The 24059-nt window shown below is 47.6% G+C and overlaps 1 protein-coding gene across 1 annotated transcript; it reads left to right on the top strand.

Moving 5' to 3' along the window:
• The first annotated feature begins 170 nt into the window (after positions 1–170).
• Positions 171–979, top strand: LOC120654036 (putative ripening-related protein 5). Its single transcript, XM_039931644.1, has one exon. The coding sequence runs from the start codon at positions 247–249 to the stop codon at positions 820–822; it is 576 nt and encodes a 191-aa protein (XP_039787578.1). The 5' UTR covers positions 171–246; the 3' UTR covers positions 823–979.
• The last annotated feature ends 23080 nt before the right edge of the window (positions 980–24059 follow it).

Genomic DNA, 24059 nt, shown 5'->3' with positions numbered 1-24059 from the left:
GAAGACACCAGTAAAAACTGATAGCGGCTTGATTGCTGCCGTACGTCTCCCTCCGCTAACATCCTACATCGAACCGTTTGATACGGCACGTGCCTCTGTGCTTATTCACACACACAGCAAGCCGAGAGGCAACTATATAAGCCCATCCAGGTACTGCTAACCTCAAACAATCAAACCAAGCAACCAAAAGGAAATCGAGAAAAGATATTGAGAGAGGATTTAATTTGACTGCTTGAGGCAAAGGCAATGGCCGCTGCATCAGCATTTGGCGTCATGGCGATCGTCCTCCTTGTTGCCCTGTCGACCTCACCGGTCGTGTCGTCCCTTCGACCAGGCCTCGGCGTCTGCCGCGCCAGCGGCTACCTCCCTGGCCGATCCGGCAACTGTGTGAAGAGCAACGACCCCGACTGCTGCGAGGACGGCAAGAGGTACCCGCAGTATCGGTGCTCGCCGCCGGTCACCTCGAGCACGCCGGCCACGCTGACGCTCAACAGTTTCGAGAAAGGCAAGGACGGCGGCGGCCCGTCGGAGTGTGACAACTCGTACCACAGCGACGAGGAGATGGTCGTCGCGCTCTCCACCGGCTGGTTCAGCAACATGGCGCGTTGCGGCCACCGCATCAAGATCACCGCCAACGGCAACTCCGTGTACGCCAAGGTGGTCGACGAGTGCGACTCCGTGCACGGCTGCGACGACGAGCACAACTTCGAGGCTCCCTGCGACAACAACATCGTCGACGCCTCGCCCGCGGTGTGGAACGCCCTGGGGCTCGACCAGAACACCGGCGAGCAGGACATCACATGGTCCGACGGCGACGAGTGATCATCCGTATATGTGTATATATATAGCTACAACATCCGGTCTGGCTCGTTTGTGTTCGATTTGTATATTTCTTGTCCATTGGCTGGCTGTCTCCGGATACGTAGCATGAATTCGTATGGACTAGTTATTCATGTATAAGCTCACGCCATTTTCACGATTGTTGCCTTGTAGATATCGATATCCAATATTAAATAGAAGTGATAATACGTGCTAGCACTCATTATTAATCTTTTTTATCATTATTAATCATACAGTGTTTAATATTAGGGTCCAAATTTGCCAATTTTCAGTCCTACGACAGGCTTTAAATCTTGGCCTAGTTTCAATGTTTCTTCTGGCCCACCAGAGTCTATGTGGCCTATATACACTCCGTTTGGATGGGCTGAAAGCCAGCCGGTTGACTTTTTCTTTTTAGATAAAGGAATATTGAATAATATCCCAACCTCTATATCAAAAGATATATCCGGCCCTTATTACAAACTTTGAGAGACAAACAAGAAACAAATTACAAGCCACAAAGCCTATTACTAAACTGTCACCCGTTCAGCGCAAAGATGTCCATCGCCGTCACTTCCACGGCGCGACATGCATCTGCAATCACGCCTCTATCCTCCTCCTTTTGCAAAATCGCCCATGTCCTGGTAAGAAAAGTGGCCCTGAAAAGGATCTGGAGAATAGTTTGTTTTTGAGTATTATGAAAAACTATATCATTTCTGGATAACCAGATTGACCAGAGAAGCGCACATAAACCCATGAACATAACTTTTTTCTTTTCCCACATAAAACCCTGCAGCCAAGACCCGAATAAATGCACAATATTATTAGGTTTTGTAAGACCGCAGGTAATGAAAATTATCCTCCAAAGTAACCTAGCCATATCACACCCGAAGAAGAGATGTGCTATTGTTTCGTCATCCATGCAAAAACAACATTGTTTCCTCCCCTTCCAATTGTGCTTGGCTAAATTATCCTTTGTTAGGATAACCCCACGGTGGAGTAGCCAAATAAATATTTTAACTTTCAAAGGAATTTTTAATTTCCATACAAACTTGTTTATGGGTAGAACTCGAACATCTAATAGAGCTAAGTACATAGAAGGAACTGAAAATTGACTAATTTTGTGAAGTTGCTAGATTCCAATATCCTCATTATCTCCCAGCTGGATGTTAGCAACGCGATGTACCAAATCTATCCAGTCTCTCAGTTTAATTCCCGTAAGGTGTCTCCTAAACGAGACATTCAAAGAATCTCCATTAAGCACAGTATCAACTGTAGCATGTTTTCGATGAACTAGATTGAACAAATTCGGATATTGATCTTTAAGGGCCGAGTTTCCCAACCACTTGTCTTCCCAAAATCTAGTTTGTTTCCCATTATGTACCTTAAACGTCATCCATTTAAGAAAATCTTGTTTTACTGACATAAGCCCTAACCAAAACTGTGAATCACTAGATTTTTTCTCAACCTGGGTGAGAGTTTTGGATTTAAAGTATTTATTCCTGAGTATCTTTTGCCAAATGCCATCTTCATTAGTAAGTTTAAATAACCATTTACTTAAAAGGCATTCATTTTGTACTTTTAAATCCATAATTCTCAGTCCGTCTTGTTCTTTTGATCTACATAGTATATCCCATTTGAATAATCTATATTTTCTTTTATGACCATCCCCTTGCCAGAAGAATCTAGATCTATAAAAATTAAGTTTTTTTTAGGACTTCTTTAGGAATTTCAAAGAAAGAAAGCATATAGATAGATAGGTTGCTTAAAACTGAGTTTATGAGAGTAAGCCTGCCACCATAGGAGAGCAACTTGCCTTTCCATGTACTCAATTTATGTTCAAACCTGTCTTCTATGATCTTCCGGTCTTTATTACTTATTCTCTTATAGTGTAACGGTATTCCCAAATAAGTGTGAGGAGTTTCCACTACCTGACATCCAAAAATGTTCATGTAGTCAGATTCGACCTCCTTCGCTTCACCAAAACAGAAGAGTTCACTCTTATAGTAATTTATTTTGAGGCCAGATATGTGACACTTCAGGTGTCAGTACATTTAAATACAATCAATGTACCTTAGTTAAACTAAAAAGAAAAATTTGGGAAATTAATTCAAAGAGAAAGGGGCAAATAAAAGACAAATCATACAAAAGAAACTAAAGGAGAAAGAAAAAGGAGTGAAAAGCTACTCAAAATTTAATTTAAAAATGTGCACAAAATTTTAGTTGGCTCATGAGAGGTAATTCAATTGACATGTGCTCAATTGAACTTCAGCCAAAATCAAGTCAAAAACTGAATAAAACCAAAGTCCTTTTGTGCAAATTTGCAAATGTACAAATAGTTCAAAATGTGAGTTTCAAATCAAAATTTGCATAACACGAAAGTTGTAGATCTTAAAAAGTTATGAAAAAGTGGTATTCAACACTTTTTCATTTGAGCCCTCTAAATAGGAGGTATTTTTAGATTACCGAGAGATCCCTGGAATTTTCAGAAATCGCAAAAGAGCCCCTATCTCCATATCTCTCTCCCGGCTGGCTCTGTTTCGCCCGCCGCCCGCCATACGCCGCCGGTGGACTTCGTCCACCGCGCGCCCGCGGCCAAATGGACCCGGGGAGTCCCCCAGCGCCACCTGGCCCGCCTCTTGGCACCTCCTCACGCGCACACGCGTCCCAGACGCCTCCCCGAGCCGCCACGACACCCCCGCCAGGCGCAGCGCCGCTGCTTCCTCCGCCCGCTCGCCGTCGAGTCGCCCAGGGCCAAATCGACTGCCCCCAGTCGCTACATCCCTCGCACAGGAGCTCCTTGGCCTATAAGAACCCCCAGAGCTCCACCGTCGCGCACCTTCTCCTCCTTCTTCCTCCTCCCGCCACTCCGCCATGGCCGCCGAGATCCAGCTCGTGCGGACCGGCTAACCCAGCCCTACATTGTCCCATCCGACCACCGCAGCAGCTTTGCCACCTCCTAGTTAAGCTACACGCGCGCGAAATCGAACCCAAACCTCCTCCCGACGCCGTTCCTCTTCTGCGCCGTCGCCGACGAGCTCAAGCTCACCGCGGACCGGCCAGCCCAGAAGAAGTCCGAGCACTACAGCTTCCCTAGGCGCATCCTCCAGCTCACGCGGTGCTCGTGTGCGCCCTGTTCCCCTACCCCGAGCCCTCCTTCACCTCCAGCGCCGGCGAACCGAACAACCGTCCCGCCATTGACGCCGACGAGCTCGAATCCGTGCACCAAACACTCGAACGTCGACCAGGGTAGGTGTTCCTCGATCCCTACTCTCCCACGCGCCTCCCCGTTGCAGCCCCGGTAAGCCCTACCTAGCAGAACACCACCGGGCGAGCTGCGGCGGCGGAGAAGGCCGGCGAAGGACCCGGTTGTAAATTCTTTTTTTCGTTCTGGGGTGTGTTTGCAAGAATTCCAGGGATTAGCAGTGAAATTCTAAAATGCAGAATAAATCACAGAAAAATCATAAAAATGTAAACTTAACTGATCTGGAATCCTTGTAACAAAATCTACAAATTTTGTAATAGTCACATCTGCAGAAACTCAACCGAATTTAATCTGACAAAAAGAATAAGAAAACCACCTTATGCATGTTCATGAAGTTCTACTCAGAAAATGACCTTGATTTTTAGATATGTTATCACTAATGGAATATTAAGATCACAGTAAAAAGATGACACCCAACCAAAACAGTTATCATATTGGAACAATCAAGATTCTCTAATCTGTTGCTAGCTTTCTCGATTTAATACTGGAAAATATGCCCATGAACTTGCTCTGGAATTTTTACTACAAACATGTATCACTGAATTCTTATAACACCATAAATTGCAGATTTATTAGAGTTCATTTGCTATATACCATGATTTATGCTTGTTTAATCAACTTAATTCTTCATATATAGTTCTTATGCTCAGAAAAATCTATATTTATTTCTGAAGTCTCTTTTTAGCTCTTTGTTCTTGTCTAAAAATTTTGAGCTGCAGTGACTGAGTTTTGCTTTGGTGAATAATCATGCTTAGTATCTTAGGGCTAGTTTTACTATTTTTGTTTTGTGTAATCTACAATGTTTCTGATCATATTTTTTGGGCATGATCTTGTTTAGAGTATGTTCTATCTGTAATAAAAAGTTCATATGCAATACTGGTCAAATGCACCTTGAGAAATTTATGCTAATTCATGTTAAGTTAAATGCATAACTAATTTATCTTCTGGTTATAAAACTCGATAATTTTTCTGTTGTATGTTTAGATCATGAATAGGCTCTGGTAAAAATTTGAGAACCATATCCTTAGTAAAACTTTCTGTAGATTTAATCTTTGTAAATGGCTTGCTGTTTTTGTTCTTTTTGTCACCCCTGTTGTATAAGTGTATAAAATCTGGGAAAATTTCAGTTTTGAGTATATTCTATGAAGTGGCTCTCGTAAAATTTGTAGCACCAGAACCCATGTTAAACGTTCTGTACAAAAAGATGAAGCAACTAGAGTAATCCACTTGCATGAATAGTTATGGTTTTTGCTTTATGGTTAGATGCTGAAATTTATACCATGAATGTTTAAGTTTGGATCTGAGATACTTTAGTTTTTCATCAATAGCTCATTAGTCGTTTTGTTGTTATGAAATAATGAGAGCATGCTATGTTCTAATGTTGGAAATGCAAACCAAACCCCCACTCATTCATGAAGAAACGTAGTTAGGTTTACTACTCTATAAATGACTGCCCATGAAACGAAATGTTGAAATCATCATTAAAGTAACTTTTGTTGAACTACAACTTTATCGTGAAGGAAAGAAATCGTTATCCATGAATAACTCATAATCTGGCATTACATATAGAAGCGGTCAATCTCGCGGACGGTGACTACGAGTTGGTGCCCGCGGACTCTCGTGTGGATCAGGAGGTCTCTTTGAATTGTGCTAACATGTCTCAAGACCTGGGCCAAGCCCCAGAGGCTTTTCTGCCTGACAGTGCATAAGAAGGCAAGCCCCGGAGCATAATCCCACTATTTTTCCGAATTATCTTTCAGCTATCTTTTTATTAATGTATTGTAATATTTTTTTTTCTGCTTTTAAGTTTTCTAGGCATTGATCGAAAACCCTAGATGCATGATCCCTAGGAACCTATGTTTGATACCGGATCTTTTATCGACTAGTTGCCATGCTAAATAGGTACGGTAGAAGTCGAGTGGTTCCCTGCCTCTCGCGAGCAAATAGGAATTGTACTGACTTTAATTCCTGCTGAAATATAAGGACAACGGGCGGGGTTGTGTAGTTGTGATACCCCGCTGGTATAGTCAAAAATGGCTAAGGTCGTGGTGTGTGGCTCATTTCTTAAGCGTTTGAAAGTACTAGCCACATACCGAGAAATATGGTAATCGGAAAGCTTAAGTACCAGATTGGACCGGCGAGTGGAACGTTCTCGCACCCTCCTGGTAGAAGTAGGGTTTATATTTTGTCGCGACGTACGGGTGCAGAGTGGTCGGACTCTGTAGTCGGCGAGGGTGCCCCGGATCCACGGACTGGAAAGAAAGGGGAACTGTAGCGTGGGCGGGAGCGAAGTCAATCCCCATGCGTGTGGTCTAGGTTCCCCTGGCCAGGTTGAAATTCGATTCGGAATCGTCCGCCTCTCACGGCATGAGATTGCTTAATATTTTCGGTCACACAGAGTAACAAGTGGAACATGATGATGATAATACTGCTGGTTGATTAAATGGTTGCTCTACCATGTTTGTGTAGAGTTAGTTGCAAATTTAGAATGGTTAATCCAACTAGAATATGGCTAAGTAAAACATGAAAATAAGGATCAACATTTAGTGGCGTTTTTGGCAAAATAAACCCCAACAACCAAAAAGCCTTGCATGTCTAGTTATCGTACTATGTTATATCCGGAGACGGGTCAGTCTTGCTGAGTATTAGTATACTCAGCCTTGCTTGTGGCTCTATTTTTTAGGTACTAACTTTGAGGATCTGTTTGCAGGTCTTAATTGGCCGTGTACCTTGCCTCCGGGTTGGTCTGTTGAGTGGGATGGTCCTTCAGCGGGTGCTGATCGCCCTCCCGCTGAGTGACGCTTTCGTACGGGCTTCTCGATGCGTCACATTTTTACGCTAGTTATCTTTTAATGCTTCCGTTGAACAATGAGACTCGAATAATTTGAGTAGATGGAACTCTGTAGTACTTTACTATTCTGAACTTGGTTTGTAATAAATTTCTTTCCGCTGCAATCACTCTGAGATGTATGAAATGTTCTGTCTTGTAATCTCTGGGCTCACCTTCGTGTGAGTGTTGTCTGCTGATCCTGGAATAGCGTGGCTTTAATTGAGACTTCACTCGAGGAACTACCGGTGAGTGCAAATTTGGGTCAGAGTTGCTTAGTAACAAAGATCAGTGCACCCGGGCCCAGTAATTTGGGTGGTTCCGCCACAACTGGCATCAGAGCTCGCAGACAGCCTACCAGAGATGACGGCCTCGGTTTTCGAAACAACAAATTAAAACTTGACTTCGAAACTACTAAAGTTTTCTTTGAAAGAGTTTAGGATCTCCAAGGACAAGTCTATAACGTAAAGCCCTAGGGGATCTTATGGGTACAATTAGGTGGCTTATATTGCATGGCTAACTTCCAGTACATTACTTTTCAGTATTTAAATTCTGTAATTTAAATTCTGCAACTACATTGTCGCCGCGGAGGTATGCTAACTCAGTCAGCTGAGGGAGTCTGACCTTCCCGTCGGTGATGCGAGCCGAATGCTGGAGCTCAAGCAGTGGCCTACTTGAGCTGCTGCCCATATACCAACTTCGGTTGAATATATGTGGAGTAATGGTTCGAAATTGGAATTCAATTCCCCGTCAAAGACGGTACTCAGTCAATACGTTGTTTCGATGACGTATGCTTAACGTTGTCCATACGGCGGTAATTGTATGGATGCCGGTTCTATAGTGATCGGTAATGTATGGGAACGCTTTCGTGAGTGCTGGCACGGAAGGTTTAACCTATATATTGTCAAATTTTCTGCAGGTACGCTAACTCGAAATCGAATTATAGGCTATCTAGCTATATCGAGTAGCTATATAGTGAGAGACGTAATATGTATGCCACCAAGTCATTTGCGTGAGACCAAGGTTACTTGGCAATTCTTTTCCTTGGTGAGGATGGATATGTTCTGCATTCATTCCCAAAAAGGGTAACGAAGAAATCTTTGGAAGAAATCGCACTCAAATCAGCTAAAACCCTATCTTAAAGAGTATCTAGATAGTCTGCAAATTGGTTTCCATGAATTTTAACCCTCTGTTAAATTATTTAAATCAACTTGGGGTATTAAGACGAAATGATGTTTCCTAAGTTATCAAACTGCTGTAAAAGTTTGAAAATTTTTGAAGCCTCCTAGCTTGGTATTTATGATTTTCGATCAACCCTGTGTAAAACTGTTAACTCAGCACAGTCTGTACGATTGAAATGTTTCGACCTTCATAAGTTGTTCAAACAAAAATCGTTCAACATGAAAGTTGTAGAAAACTAAGTGATGAACTTACCATAAAAATTTGAATAATTTTTGACAACTGGTTTGAGAGTTATGGTCAAAATACACCCTCTCTGGACACCCAGTTTTTCCGGTTGACGTCACTCTGCAAACCTGAGCATATCACCCCCTCAGAGTCCGATTTGATCTTAGTGTCAACTAGATGAATTGTTCCTGGTTACCCTAGGGAGCTTGTGTAATTTTTGGAGAATTTTTGGAGCAAAATATCTATCTTTTTGGCCATTTATTTCACTGTCCAGAGTCAGCTATTCCTTGTTACCATCGGCTGATCCATCGGTCTTGTTTGGGACAGATGGAGGAGCTGCTGGTTGTTGACGCGCAGGGGCACGTGCACTCCGCTTGCTTGCACTGGGATGGTTTTCCTCGCCGTCTTTGGGAGCTTTTGAGTGCAGCCGGTTACCTCCAGCCACCGATTTACGATGGCCACGAGTTTGTGGAGGACGGAGTTCGTCGCTGCAGTGTGACGATGGTGATCCCGCAGCACCCGCTCAATGGGTGGGAGCCGATCGTGACTCAGGTGGTCGGTCACTACCTGCTGGACACTTGGGAGCTTACCACCATGAGGGCGATGACCACTTTTTGCTCTTCGCACCCTCTGGAGGTGGTTCTGACCGCGTTCGGGTTGTTCCCTGCACCTGACCCGGCAGACCCGCTTTGGCTCGACCGGATGGCACACGTGGACGTGGTCGCTACCCTTGACCCGGTCGGGGCACTTCGGACGACAGCGATGTGCTTGGACGGTCTTTACAGACTTCACACTTACCAGAGTTACGCCGTCGCTTAGTTGGTGGACCACACTCAGGCCTTGCACCTGGCGGTCCAGCTGAGAGATGGGCAGTTTCAGGAGGCTAGTACCGAGCTCGAGAGCAGGGCTACTCTTATCGCCTAGCTCCACGGCCAGGTTCACGAGCTTCAGGACACGGTGATGGATCGTGACGCTACGATCAACTTTTTGGAGGATCAGTTCCACGACCTGCAGCTTGAGTTGGACGAGGCCCAGGGGCAGCTCCACGCGATACAGCACGCGCAGGATGCCCTTCACGCACCCCCCGACGAGATGCAGGTGGACGATGAGGACGAGCCCCAGGAGATCGAGGGCATTTCAGAGATGGACTCCGAGAACCAGGCGCCGCAGCCCGCACCGGTTGAGGTTCACACTCCCGCGGCAAGTGAGGCATCGGTCAACATGTAGACCGAGGCGCGGTTTTCTAGCTTTTGTAGACTCCTCTTAGTGTAGCCTACTTTTGGATCATGGCTACTAGGCTAACTTAGAGTTGAGTAACCCCCTTAGTATTGATGTTAGAAGTAACCAAGTAGGAATGGGAGGATGATGTATGTAATGAACCTCAAATGCTACTAATGTGAAATATCGGTGATCTGTGAAAAGCTGAATGCAGCAGCTAGTTCGAATTTTTATCCTCCTTTCCTCTCTGATTTAGCTCCTGAGTTGAATACCAAAGTTGTTCCAAATTTCATCTTGAAAATACTCGCAAAATTTCACCTCAAACGGATCAGTATCGCAGGAGATAATCACAAAATACAGAAGCTCTGTTTTCTGTAAAACAGAAAAGCCAGAGAAGGAGTAAATGAATTTTTCTACTAAACTACTTTTGGAATCTGACTTTGTGATGACTACCAAAGTTGTAGCTCATGAAATTATATATCTCCTGTAAAAGTTTCAAGTTTATATAATGTACAGAACTCCAGTTATGAGCATTTTCGTATCACTGGTTTTGCTGCACAACATGATTAAAGCGATTTCCATTACTTCCATGTCATTTTGAGTTGTAAATTCCATTTGAAATGATGATAATGTTGAGCCTAATGCAAAAGTACTCACATTTCAGATGGTTGGATCAACTCGAGGCACCCCTAGTGGTTTTGGAGCCGGGGGGAATGGCGATCCACCTCCACCTCCTCCACCAGTAGGCATCGCTGAGGTCCTTGCCGCCCAGACGGAAATTTTGCGGCAGTTGGTTCAAGCTTAGCAACACCCGCGGGGTGGGCATCATGCTCATCAAGCACAAGAAGGGAGCTACCAAGATTTCCTCAGCACTCAGCCTCCACTGTTCAATAAAGCGGATGAGCCTCTGGACGCGGACGCTTGGATTCGCACAATCGAGTCCAAGTTTTTCTCTATTGACTACTCCTTGTTCCGAAGCGAACAAGACTCGCTACGCCGCGTAGCAGCTTCGCAGATCAGCTCGTATGTGGTGGGATCATTACCACGTGATGCTACCGGCTGATCATGTGGTGAATTGGAATGAGTTAAATTGGCTTTTCGAGATCATCATATTCCAGCTGGACTTCTTGACCGTAAGCTCAATGAGTTCTTGGCTTTAACTCAGGGCACTCGTACCGTGGTGCAGTATGCCCAAGTATTCCATCAATTGTGTCAGTATGCTGGACATCACGCAGATACCGACGCTAAGAAGCGTGAATGCTTCCGTCGAGGCCTTAGCACCAAGTTACAAGAAAGGCTATCTCTCAGGAGGATCTTATTTCTGCACACCGCGCTGAAAAGAAGCGCAAGGCACCTGCTGGACCCTCGAGTGCCTCTGCACCGAGGTATCGTATTGTGCAGAATAACCCACCCGCACCCTCTCTGAAGGCCCCTTAGCCAGGGCGTTGGATTATTCGGCCTCCTCAACAGCATCAGCAGACTCAATTCGGGCTTCCTCAGCAAACTCGATTTGCACCTCAGCAGCAGCAGAACGGCTCTAGGCCGAATACTCAGCCAGCCGTTCGCCCTGATAATAATAACCGCTGTTTCAGATGCGGGAGTCCGGATCACTTTGCCAAGATGTGCCCCCAGGCGGGACAACCTCAAGGGCAGGCTTCTCACAGAAATGATCAGAACAAGGGCAAGAGGCAAACCATTCAAGTCAGGCAGGGCCGACTTAACTTCACCAACCTTGCTGACCTTCCTGAGGTTGCACCAATCATGTCGGGTACATTCTCTATAAACCAACACCCCACCGTTATCTTATTCGATTCTGGTGCATCTCATAGCTTCATTAGTTCTAAATTTGGAGCAAGGGTTGGGTTAGATTTTCGTCACACGAAAGGGTCATTTATGATATCTACTCCGGGTGGTAAAGTTGCATCAAATCAAATCGTTCGTAATGCACCACTTAGTCTGGGTAGTAAAACTGTTCCTACCACTTTAATCTTGTTGCCACTAGAAGGTATGGACATTATTCTGGGAATGGATTGGATGAAAAGACATGGGGTAATGTTAGATATCTCTTCCCGAGCTGTTGAAATAAATTCTCCAACTCATGGTCATTCGGTTCTATATTTACCTCATCACCAATGCAACAACTCTTGTGCCTATGCAATGAAAGATATTCATCTCGAAGATATTCCGGTAGTCCGTGAATATACAGATGTGTTTCCGGACGATTTACCTGGTATGCCGCCAGACCGGGATATCGAATTTGTCATTGAACTTCAGCCTGGTACAGCACCTATTTCAAAAAGGCCGTACCGAATGCCGCCTAAAGAATTAGCCGAATTAAAGATCCAGCTGCAAGAACTTCTAGACAAGGGTTATATTCGCCCAAGTGCTTCACCTTGGGGTTGTCCAGCATTGTTCGTAAAGAAGAAGGATGACAGTCTGAGGTTGTGTGTTGACTACCGGCCTCTCAATGTGATGACCATCAAAAATAAATACCCACTTCCCCGTATTGATGTACTGTTTGATCAGTTGGCTGGAGCAAAGATCTTCTCCAGGATTGATCTTCGTTCGGGTTATCATCAAATTAAAATCTGGCCTTGTGATATTCCCAAGACCGCTTTCTCAACCAGATATGGTCTCTATGAGTACTTGGTTATGTCTTTCGGTCTCACCAATGCGCCAGCTTATTTCATGTATCTTATGAACTCGATATTCATGCCAGAACTTGACAAGTTTGTCGTGGTTTTTATCGATGACATTCTGATCTATTCCAAGAATGAGGCAGAACATGAGCAACATCTGCGCATCGTTCTTCAACGTCTCAGAAATCATAAGCTGTATGCAAAATTCTCCAAGTGTGAATTCTGGCTGGACACAGTCAAGTTTCTGGGTCACACTATTTCTAGTGAAGGCATCTCAGTTGATCCCAGCAAAGTGCAAGAAGTGATGGACTGGAAACCTCCTACTTCAGTTCATCAGATTCGCAGTTTTCTTGGCTTGGCGGGGTATTACCGCAGATTTATTCCGGACTTCTCCAGAATTGCTAAGCCCATGACAGAACTACTAAGGAAGGATGTCAATTTTAAATGGAATGCAAAGTGCGATGAAGCATTCCATACATTGAGAGCACATATAACCACTGCACCAGTCTTGGCTCAACCTGACAACAATAAACCCTACGACGTTTATTGTGATGCTTCAGGTACTGGTCTTGGTTGTGTTCTAATGCAAGACAATCGGGTTATAGCATATGCTTCCCGAGCTCTTTGGCCACACAAGCTAAATTATCCCACTCATGATCTTGAGCTAGCCGCAGTTATTCATGCTCTCAAGCTTTGGAGACATTATCTTATGGGCACTCATTGCAATATCTATACCGACCATAAGAGTCTCAAATACATTTTCACTCAAAGTGAGCTGAATATGAGGCAACGAAAATGGCTGGAATTAATCAAAGATTATGACCTGGAAGTTCATTATCATCCGGGCAAGGCTAATGTTGTAGCCGATGCGCTCAGTCGCAAGGTTCACTGCAATTGCCTTTTTGTGGAGTCGTATAATGACACATTATGTGCTGAAATGCAAAAACTGAAATTGGAAATCATCCCTCAGGGCTCGTTGAATCATATTTTGGTGGAACCGACACTCTATGACAAGGTCATCATGGCCCAATTACACGACAAAAGTGTTGGTATCATCAAGCAGAAAGTATTAGAAGGTGAAAATAAATACAAGTGTTTTCGAGTGGATCATAAAGGAATTTTGTGGTTCAAGGATCGCCTAGTAGTTCCCAAGAATCATGAGCTGCGGAAACAAATCCTGGACGAAGCACATCTCTCTAAATTCTCTATTCATCTGGGTAGCACCAAGATGTACCAAGATCTAAAACAAAATTTTTGGTGGACTCGCATGAAGAGAGAGATTGCCAAATATGTCGCAGAGTGTGACACCTGTCAGAGAGTGAAAGCTAGTCACTTGAAGGTTGCTGGAACTCTCCAACCGCTGCCAATTCCGTCTTGAAAATGGGAAGATATCAGCATGGACTTTCATAGTGGGCTTACCAAATACTTCTCAGCATCATGATTCCATTTGGGTCATTGTTGATAGGCTCACAAAGACCGCTCATTTTATTCCAGTGCATACTGAATATCGAGCCAAAAAATATGCTGAAATCTATATCGATCGGATAGTCTGTCTACACGGTATACCCAAGACAATTATCTCGGATCGTGGTCCTCAGTTTGTGGCAAGGTTTTGGGAGCAACTCCAAGAAGCTCTCGGAACCAAATTAATTCGAAGCTCAGCTTACCATCCACAGACGGACGGACAGACCAAAAGGGTGAATCAAATTCTTGAGGATATGCTTCGAGCATGTGTCATCCACTATGACAAGAACTGGGACAAATGTTTATCCTTGGCTGAGTTTTCTTATAACAACAGCTACCAGGCCAGTCTGAAGATGTGTAACACCCTAATTTAAATTTCAGCATTTATTAATAAATTAAATTGGCTTTATTTAATTTTCTAAGGTTTATTGTGGTTAGTTGGCATTTAATCTAATTTTTGTTCCTTAAGTAATTAAAATTTATCATAGGTTTAAATTTTGTTGTTGCATTCATGCTGGTGCATACTTTTAATTGATTGAGTGTGGTTTGAATTCAAATTGGTATTTGAATTCAACCTTTGTTTGAATTAGAATTGAAAGGAGAGAGTGACAAGAAATAGAAACCCAGCCCAAACCCAAAACAAGAAACCCAAAACCCCTTCCCGGCCCGACCTCAGGCAGCCCAGCCCGCACACACTCTCTCTCGCGGCCCGAACTCCTTTCTCTCCCCAGGCTCACTCCGGCCCATGTCGTGCGCACCGGCCCACTCTCTCTCACCCCTGCCCCGCGCCACGCGGCCCGGCCTGCCCCGCGCTCCCGCTCCGCTCACGGTTCCGCGTCGCCCGCGCCCCACTGACCGCCCGGGCCCGCGCGTCAGAGCCTTCTCCCTCCTCTCGCAACCGCACGCCGCGATCCCCGCCGAGATGCTCGCCGGCCTTTCCCTGGGCGCGCCTCCCCAAGATCTCCGCCCGGCCCTTAAATTGACCCCGCGGAGCCCCTGCGCCCCTCCCATTCCGCAGCACAAACCCTAGCCGCCGCCTCCCTTTGCTCCACCGCGCAGAGCACCTGCGCCACCGTGGCCACGCCGCGCCGCCGTGCCCCAGCCCCTGCAGATCCCCGCTACGGCTTCACCACGAGACCGAGCAACTCACCAAGGCATCCACCCGCAACCCCAGGACCGGTGCGCACGGGAATTTCACCGAGAACCGCCGCCGGTGAGTGACTGCACCACCATGATTTCACGCCGTCGGCGACTCCCGTACCCCGCTGACCCCTCCACCGACCTCGCAGGATCTCCACGCACCGATCCGCGCCGCCCAGACGCCCGGAGGCCCCTTCCTCGACTTTCCTCCGCGAGCTCCACTCCCTTCCACCGCCGGACTTCGCCGGCGATCTCACTACGCCGCAACTCCGGCCACACAACCCCTCGGTGAGCACCGCGTGGACCCCCTCTCCCTTTTAGCACTAGATGTTGTAGACCTTAGCGCCCATTAGGTGCTCACGCACACGCTCGCCGGTGCGGACCCGCCGCTCGCCGTCGCGCACCCACGCTGGTCCTCAACCCACCTCGCAGAGCCCGCCATCGAGTTCCTGGCCTCGCGCACTGCCTCCCTGTGCAAGTCACGCGCTGAATCGAGCCCGGGAACGCGTTTACGCGTTTCTCCGGCGAGTCACCGCCACGGCAACGCAGCGCCGCCGCTCGCCGACGCGTTCCGCCGCCGCTGCCGCCGCGAAGCAAGCCCCACCGCCCGATCCGAAATAGACGGCCGCGATTAGAATCTGTTTTGATCAGATCTGGACCGCTAGATCTAGATCCAGCGGTCGTAATCCAGAGATAATGGTTCGGCCTGTTAACTTTGCATAAGAGCCCCTGAGTTTGTCCTAAATAAACCCGCAGTCCTAGCGCGTTGAAAAATAATTAGGTTTAGGTCCAGGTTTTAACAAATAGCCCCCTGAGTTTCTTTAAAATAGGACCCGCCGTCCAGGTTAGTTCTCTTACGCGTTAGACCCTAGGGTTATTCTTTAATTGCGTTTAGGCCCTCGGTTTTAGCAGAAAACCCCCTGGAACTTCAGTTTTCTTACAAATGAGCCCCTAGAACTTGTTTTTGGCCTAGAAAATGCGTTTTAGCTCCGTTTTTAGCGTTCTTTATATCCACGCGATCGTTGTAATGTGTAGAATAGTTTTAGCTTAGTTTTTCTTGCTGTTTTTATGTATTGATGTACTGTTCTTTAGCTTTTTGTTAGAGTTTGCTTGTATGCTTATTGTTGTGCATTGTTTTGGCCATGTGTTCGTGAGTAGACGCTGATCCAGTTGAGGAGCCCCAGTACCAGTACCCGGAGCAGCCGTCTTCCGAGCACTTTGAGCAGCAGCCAGAGCAGTACGAGGAAGGCAAGTGTAACATGAACAACCCATCACTTTTAAATACATTTTCATACTGCATTTTAATACTGTATGCCTTTAAGGATTTCCTAGCCAGTTTATATCCTTTATATATACCTTTGGGTTGCATTTTGGTTAGTTGTGCTAGGTTGCTGCGCTATAACACACTTTGGTCCTTTTTAATTAAATTGATTAATGGTTTACTTGAATTTAATTCTGAGAGTGGCACTCTGTGTGGCTTGAGTGGCTCACGTCTCGTTAAAATTGGCTTTTGTTAGAAACATGGTTTAGGGGGCCAGCACGGTGCTTAGTGCTTGGTTGGCCACTCTCCATAAGGACCGGTTCATAGAGCGACAACCTGGGACAACAGCGCTACCACAAGGCTAGAATGGGATAGACTTGGCGTAATAATTAGATCTTTTTGGTTTGGAGTAACTTACCTGCGGGGCAAGAGTAGTAAGCTTCAATGGTCCCTGCTCCTCCGGCTTGGTCTGTGCTTGGATTGCGCTCCTATGCTTGTACCCCCGGAGGTGGGCCCCATCGTCGCCGACCTAACTCTCGCGGTTACGCCTTACCAACGAGATTCTTTTTAAAGGCCTCGTAGTGAGTCGCTGGCCATCTCACCTAAGGAAGTGTGATGAACAACTGGCGTAGCTCACGACTTGTGGGTAAAGATGTGCAACCTCTGCAGAGTGTAAAACTGGTATACTAGCCGTGCTCACGGTTATGAGCGGCCCAGATCCTCCTTTTGATTAGTGAAGTTATCTCCTTCCGACGAGGGAGGTGCTTCTCGGGGTTTACCTTGGTGGCTTGGTTTCGGTTTGGTTCTCAGTAGTTTCTTAATTAATTCTGATTAATTACTATGTAACTGGGTTAATGGTAATTCATCAACTCATAGTAAATAGCTTTAATAAAATTTTGCCAACACTTAAAAGCTAATGCAGTTGAGTCAGCCAGCCTAGAGCCTCATAGTTTGTGTTATACTTGTTGAGTACAAGTTGTGTACTCACCCTTGCCTCTTCTCTACTTTTTCCTCTTGGCTACGCTACTGCTGCTCAGTTCCCGCCGACACGAGGGAGTTCGTCCAGCGCTACCAGGACTACGAGGACTTCTAGGTGCTTCGTCTCCCAGTCGACGTCCCTGTGGCGCCCTGCTTCAGCTTCGGAGAGCTTTATTCGTATTTTGTACTTCGCTTCCGCTGTATCAGACATTTTTGTCATTATTGTAATAAATAATATTCGTATTCGCTTTATTATATCTTTTTACGTGATATGTGCTATGATATACTGTTCATTCTGTTGTATATACGTGTGACTTGATCCTGGCACGTATATGATTGCTCGGTTTATGTTCTTTTATAAACCGGGTGTTACAGAGTGGTATCAGAGCCATATCGACTGTAGGACGAAGCCTAGATAGAACTGGTCGAGTTTTAGGACTTCTTCTCACCAATCCTTGTCTGCTGAAACTATTTTACTATTATACCCCTTGACTTCTTTGACTTTTTACCCTTCTTGCCTTGATTTCTCTCTCTGAAGAATAGTTTCGTAGATTTTGGCCTGAATCAGTCATCTGACCACCATGAGTATTAGCTAGGTGACCCTTTTATAATAATACGATAGCACGTTCTGCGACGCGTTGTGTTAGTCGAGTCTATTGCTAAACTCGGCTAAGTTGTTAAAATTGTCTGCTTGTTATTATGCTACATGTTTGATTTGGATTTTTTGACTGATTGCATAGCTTAGTAGTTTAAATTTGTTTAAAGAAAATCACTCAGATGTTAAAGTTAACTAATTAATAAAATGAGTTAGATCGTTGGGGGTAAAACAGTCAACTCTATCCTGTCTACTTTATCATGGCTGAGTCTTTTTCCGCAAAGAGTTATCATATCCATCTGAGTTTATTCCTGCAATATCCTTACTCGTGAAATCTTTTGTTCAAATCAGATGGTGAACACCAGGAGCACCGGTTCCGGTTCTGGCCAGCAGCAGGGTCAGAACAACCAGGGTACTGGGATCCCGATGCCGCCGCCTTTGACTCCGGAGCAGTACTTCCAGCTCCAGATGCAGATGATGGCTACCCTGAACAACACTGTTCAGGCTCTTCAGCACGCTCACACTCAGCCTCCGCCTCCTCCACCGCCGCAGCCTCGCGACAGGCGTGCTGAGTTCCTGAGGGGTCACCCGCCGACGTTTTCTCACACGTCCGACCCCCTTCAGGCTGACGACTGGCTCCGTGCAGTGGAGCGTCAGCTGGACATCGCCCAGTGCGATGATCGTGAGCGCGTCTTGTACGTAGCAGGACAGCTGCGAGGGGCAGCTTTGGACTGGTGGGAGTCTCACCCAGTTCACGACCGCGAGTCTCTCACTTGGCTCCAGTTCAGGAAGCGTTTCCGTAGCCACAACGTCCCCGCGGGCGTTATGAAGATGAAGCAGAAGGAGTTCCTTGCACTGAAGCAGGTAATCTTAAGTATAATCATTCAGCGTTTTCTTTTGAGCTAATGCCCCCTCGTTCTATCCTTATGAATCTTGAGTTAATCCTCCGATATCTATCTGTCTTTGTGAATTCAGGGGACTATGTCGGTCACGGAGTATCGTGATCGCTTTCTTCAGCTGGCTCGCTACGCCCCTGCCGAGGTTGCGGATGACCGCAAGAAGCAGGAACACTTCATGGAGGGTCTTGAGGACTACCTCCAGTACGCGCTGCTCAACCTCCGCTTCGACGACTTCAACCATCTGGTTGACAGCGCGCTCAACACCGAGCGCAAGCACCTGGAGATGGAGGACAAGAAGAGGAAGGTTGTCCCCGTTGCTTCCGGCAGCAACACTCGTCCACGACTCCAGCAGCCTCAGCCGTACCAGCAGCAGTACCGGCCTCCTCAGCAGTACCAGCAGAGGCCACCGCAGCAGTACCCGCCTCGACAGCAGCAGGCAGGTCAGGGCCCGAGGTTACCGGCACCTCCGGCTCGTGCTCCACCAGCTCCACCGGCACCGCAGGCTCCACGTCCGGCAGCTCCTTCCGGACAGCAGGCTCAGGGACCTCCTCGCACCTGCTTTCACTGCGGCCAGCCGGGGCACTACGCCAACGCTTGCCCCCGGAAGGCGCAGGCGGGACAGCAGGGGCGCCCAGCTCAGCCCAGGGCGCCAGCACAGGGCAGGGTGAACCACGTGACGGCCGAGTCAGCGGCCCAGGCTCCCAACGTTGTTATTGGTACGTTCATGGTTAATTCATATCCAGCTACAGTGCTTTTTGATACTGGTGCTACGCATTCCTTCATTACTCAGTCTTTTGTCGAGCATCATGGTATTCATACTAGCACATTAAAGAGGTGCCTGTTAGTATCTTCACCGGGAGGACAGTTGAGGTCTCACACTTACTGCCCGAGAGTCAGTGTTTCTTTGAGGGGAGTAGAGTTCTGTACTGATCTGATGGTGCTAGACACCAAGGGCATTGATGTCATTCTGGGAATGGAGACTCTGGCCAAATGGGGAGTTCGGATAGATTGTGCTCAGAGGACAGTCTTGTTATCAGCTTCCAGTGGCCAAGAGGTTGTTATCAGTGCAGTAGAGCCTTCGGGATTTCTTCATCAGATGGAGGCTAGACCCACGGACGGTATTCGCGTGGTGTCTGAATTCCCGGATGTCTTTCCGGATGATCTGCCAGGTATGCCGCCTGAACGCGCCATTGAGTTTTGTATTGATCTCTTGCCTGGCACAGCTCCTATTGCAAAGCGGCCCTACCGTATGGCACGTATAGAGCATGAAGAAGTCAAGAAGACTATTGATGAGTTGCTAGCCAAGGGCTATATCCGTCGCAGCTTCTCTCCTTGGGCTTTTCCGTTGCTGCTAGTAGATAAGAAGGATGGCTCGAAGAGGATGTGTGTGGATTATCGTGAGCTGAATGCAGTTACTATCAAGAACAAGCATCCACTGCCCCGTATTGAGGATCTCTTCGATTTGCTTCGAGGTGCTCGTATATTCTCGAAGATTGATCTTCGTTCGGGTTATTTTCAGCTGAGGATCCGTCCTGGGGATATTCCGAAGACGGCATTCACCTGCAAGTACGGGCTATATGAGTATACAGTCATGTCCTTCGGCTTGACTAATGCCCCGGCTTTCTTCATGCATCTGATGAACATGGTCTTCATGGATTATCTGGATGTCTTCGTGGTGATTTTCATTGATGATATTCTGATCTTCTCCAAGACAGAAGAAGAGCATGAGGAGCATCTGAGACTTGTATTGCAGAGATTGAGAGAGCATCAGCTATATGCCAAGTTCAGCAAGTGCGAGTTCTGGATTGACGAGGTTCCATTCCTCGGTCATGTTATCTCTCAGGGAGGCATTGCTGTTGATCCGAGCAAGGTGAAGGATGTGCTCGAGTGGGAGACACCGCAGACAGTGAAGGAAGTCAGGTCTTTCTTGGGCTTAGCAGGATATTATCGGAGGTTCATTGAGAATTTCTCCAAGATCGCGAAGCCTTTGACTTCTTTGCTAGAGAAGAATGTGGCTTTTGTATGGACTGATGAGCGTCAGATGGCCTTTGATGAGCTAAAGAAAAGGTTGACTACGGCGCCAGTCCTGACTCTGCCAGACCAGACGAAGAGGTTCACGGTATATTGTGATGCTTCGAAGGATGGTCTTGGGTGTGTTCTGATGCAGGAGGGCAGAGTGATAGCTTATGCTTCACGGCAGTTACGTCGGCATGAGCTGAATTATCCTACTCATGATCTTGAGTTAGCCACAGTTGTGCATGCTCTGAAGATTTGGAGGCACTACTTGTATGGGCAGCGTTGTGATATCTACACTGATCACAAGAGCCTCAAGTACATTTTCACGCAGAATGAGCTGAACATGCGGCAGAGAAGATGGCTAGAGTTAGTCAAGGACTATGATCTGGAGATTCACTATCATCCGGGCAAGGCCAATGTTGTAGTAGATGCTCTGAGCAGAAGAAGTTATGTCAACATGGCCGTGGCTTTCCAGATGCCTCCAGAGTTATGCGAGGAGTTCGAGCAGTTGAGTCTGGGCTTCTTGCATCATACTTCCAGTGCAGCATTTGAGGCAGTACCGACTCTAGAGTCAGAGATCAGGCAGCATCAGAAAGATGATGAGAAGCTACAGGAGATCCGTGAGTTGCTCAAGAAGGGCAAGGCTCCTCATTTCAGAGAGGATGATCAGGGTACTTTGTGGTACAAGAACCGGATCTGCGTGCCTGATGTGCATGATCTCCGGAAGTTGATTCTGAGTGAGGCCCATGATACAGCTTATTCTATTCATCCGGGCAGCACGAAGATGTACTATGATCTGAAGGAACGTTTCTGGTGGTATGGGATGAAGCGTTCAGTGGCAGAGTACGTGGCTATTTGTGACACCTGTCAGCGTGTCAAGGCTGAGCATCAGAGGCCAGCAGGTCTATTACAGCCTTTGAAGATTCCAGAGTGGAAATGGGAGGAAATCACTATGGACTTCATTGTTGGATTGCCTCGTACTCAGAAAGGGTACAACTCCATTTGGGTAGTGGTGGATCGTCTGACGAAGGTTGCTCACTTCATACCAGTGAACACTACTTACTCCGGTGCTAGACTTGCAGAGTTGTACATCTCTCGGATTGTCTGCTTGCATGGTGTGCCCAAGAAGATCATATCTGACAGAGGGTCTCAGTTCACTTCTCGGTTCTGGGAGCAGCTCCATGATTCGTTGGATACGAAGCTGCGTTTCAGTACGGCTTATCACCCTCAGACAGATGGGCAGACAGAGAGAACCAACCAAGTGTTGGAGGATATGCTGAGAGCTTGTGCCATTCAGTACGGTACTAGTTGGGATAAGTGCCTTTCATATGCTGAGTTCTCATATAACAACAGCTATCAGGCCAGTCTGAAGAAGTCCCCCTTTGAGGCATTGTATGGCAGGAAGTGCAGGACTCCTCTCTATTGGGATCAGATTGGCGAGAAGCAGCTCTTTGGCCCTGAGATCATTGATGATGCAGAGCAGATGGTCCAGGCTGTGCGAGAAAATCTGAGAATTGCACAGAGCAGACAGAAGAGCTATGCTGATGGCAAACGGAGAGATCTGACTTTCAGTGTTGGTGATTATGTGTATCTGAAGGTATCTCCGATGAGAGGAATCCGCAGATTCAATGTCAAAGGGAAGTTAGCACCTCGGTATGTGGGGCCATTCAATGTGCTAGAGCGGAAAGGCGAAGTTGCTTATCGCCTGGAGTTACCTCTCAGCCTCTCAGGAGTTCATGATGTTTTCCATATATCTCAGCTGAAGAGATGTCTGCGAGTACCCGAGGAGCAGGCACCTCTGGATGGAGTCGATGTCCAGGAAGATCTGACTTATACTGAGCATCCGGTGAAGATTCTGGAGACATCAGAGAGGGTCACTCGGAACAAGCGCATCAAGATGTGCAGAGTTCAGTGGAGTCACCACAGTGAAGCTGAGGCTACATGGGAGCGAGAAGATGAGTTGAAGAAGACATATCCAGATCTCTTTGTTAGCCAGCCCAGCTAAATCTCGGGGACGAGATTTCTTTAAGGGGGTAGGGTCTGTAACACCCTAAATTAAATTTCAGCATTTATTAATAAATTAAATTGGCTTTATTTAATTTTCTAAGGTTTATTGTGGTTAGTTGGCATTTAATCTAATTTTTGTTCCTTAAGTAATTAAAATTTATCATAGGTTTAAATTTTGTTGTTGCATTCATGCTGGTGCATACTTTTAATTGATTGAGTGTGGTTTGAATTCAAATTGGTATTTGAATTCAACCTTTGTTTGAATTAGAATTGAAAGGAGAGAGTGACAAGAAATAGAAACCCAGCCCAAACCCAAAACAAGAAACCCAAAACCCCTTCCCGGCCCGACCTCAGGCAGCCCAGCCCGCACACACTCTCTCTCGCGGCCCGAACTCCTTTCTCTCCCCAGGCTCACTCCGGCCCATGTCGTGCGCACCGGCCCACTCTCTCTCACCCCTGCCCCGCGCCACGCGGCCCGGCCTGCCCCGCGCTCCCGCTCCGCTCACGGTTCCGCGTCGCCCGCGCCCCACTGACCGCCCGGGCCCGCGCGTCAGAGCCTTCTCCCTCCTCTCGCAACCGCACGCCGCGATCCCCGCCGAGATGCTCGCCGGCCTTTCCCTGGGCGCGCCTCCCCAAGATCTCCGCCCGGCCCTTAAATTGACCCCGCGGAGCCCCTGCGCCCCTCCCATTCCGCAGCACAAACCCTAGCCGCCGCCTCCCTTTGCTCCACCGCGCAGAGCACCTGCGCCACCGTGGCCACGCCGCGCCGCCGTGCCCCAGCCCCTGCAGATCCCCGCTACGGCTTCACCACGAGACCGAGCAACTCACCAAGGCATCCACCCGCAACCCCAGGACCGGTGCGCACGGGAATTTCACCGAGAACCGCCGCCGGTGAGTGACTGCACCACCATGATTTCACGCCGTCGGCGACTCCCGTACCCCGCTGACCCCTCCACCGACCTCGCAGGATCTCCACGCACCGATCCGCGCCGCCCAGACGCCCGGAGGCCCCTTCCTCGACTTTCCTCCGCGAGCTCCACTCCCTTCCACCGCCGGACTTCGCCGGCGATCTCACTACGCCGCAACTCCGGCCACACAACCCCTCGGTGAGCACCGCGTGGACCCCCTCTCCCTTTTAGCACTAGATGTTGTAGACCTTAGCGCCCATTAGGTGCTCACGCACACGCTCGCCGGTGCGGACCCGCCGCTCGCCGTCGCGCACCCACGCTGGTCCTCAACCCACCTCGCAGAGCCCGCCATCGAGTTCCTGGCCTTGCGCACTGCCTCCCTGTGCAAGTCACGCGCTGAATCGAGCCCGGGAACGTGTTTACGCGTTTCTCCGGCGAGTCACCGCCACGGCAACGCAGCGCCGCCGCTCGCCGCCGCGTTCCGCCGCCGCTGCCGCCGCGAAGCAAGCCCCACCGCCCGATCCAAAATAGACGGCCGCGATTAGAATCTGTTTTGATCAGATCTGGACCGCTAGATCTAGATCCAGCGGTCGTAATCCAGAGATAACGGTTCGGC

Source organism: Panicum virgatum, chromosome 1N, assembly GCF_016808335.1.
Source record: "Panicum virgatum strain AP13 chromosome 1N, P.virgatum_v5, whole genome shotgun sequence".
NCBI lineage: Eukaryota > Viridiplantae > Streptophyta > Magnoliopsida > Poales > Poaceae > Panicum > Panicum virgatum.
This window is presented reverse-complemented; position numbering and strand designations above follow the sequence as displayed.

Coding starts and splice junctions, on each gene's coding strand:
- LOC120654036 (XM_039931644.1), top strand. CDS start 247: ATGGCCGCTGCATCAGCATTTGGCGTCATGGCGATCGTCCTCCTTGTT.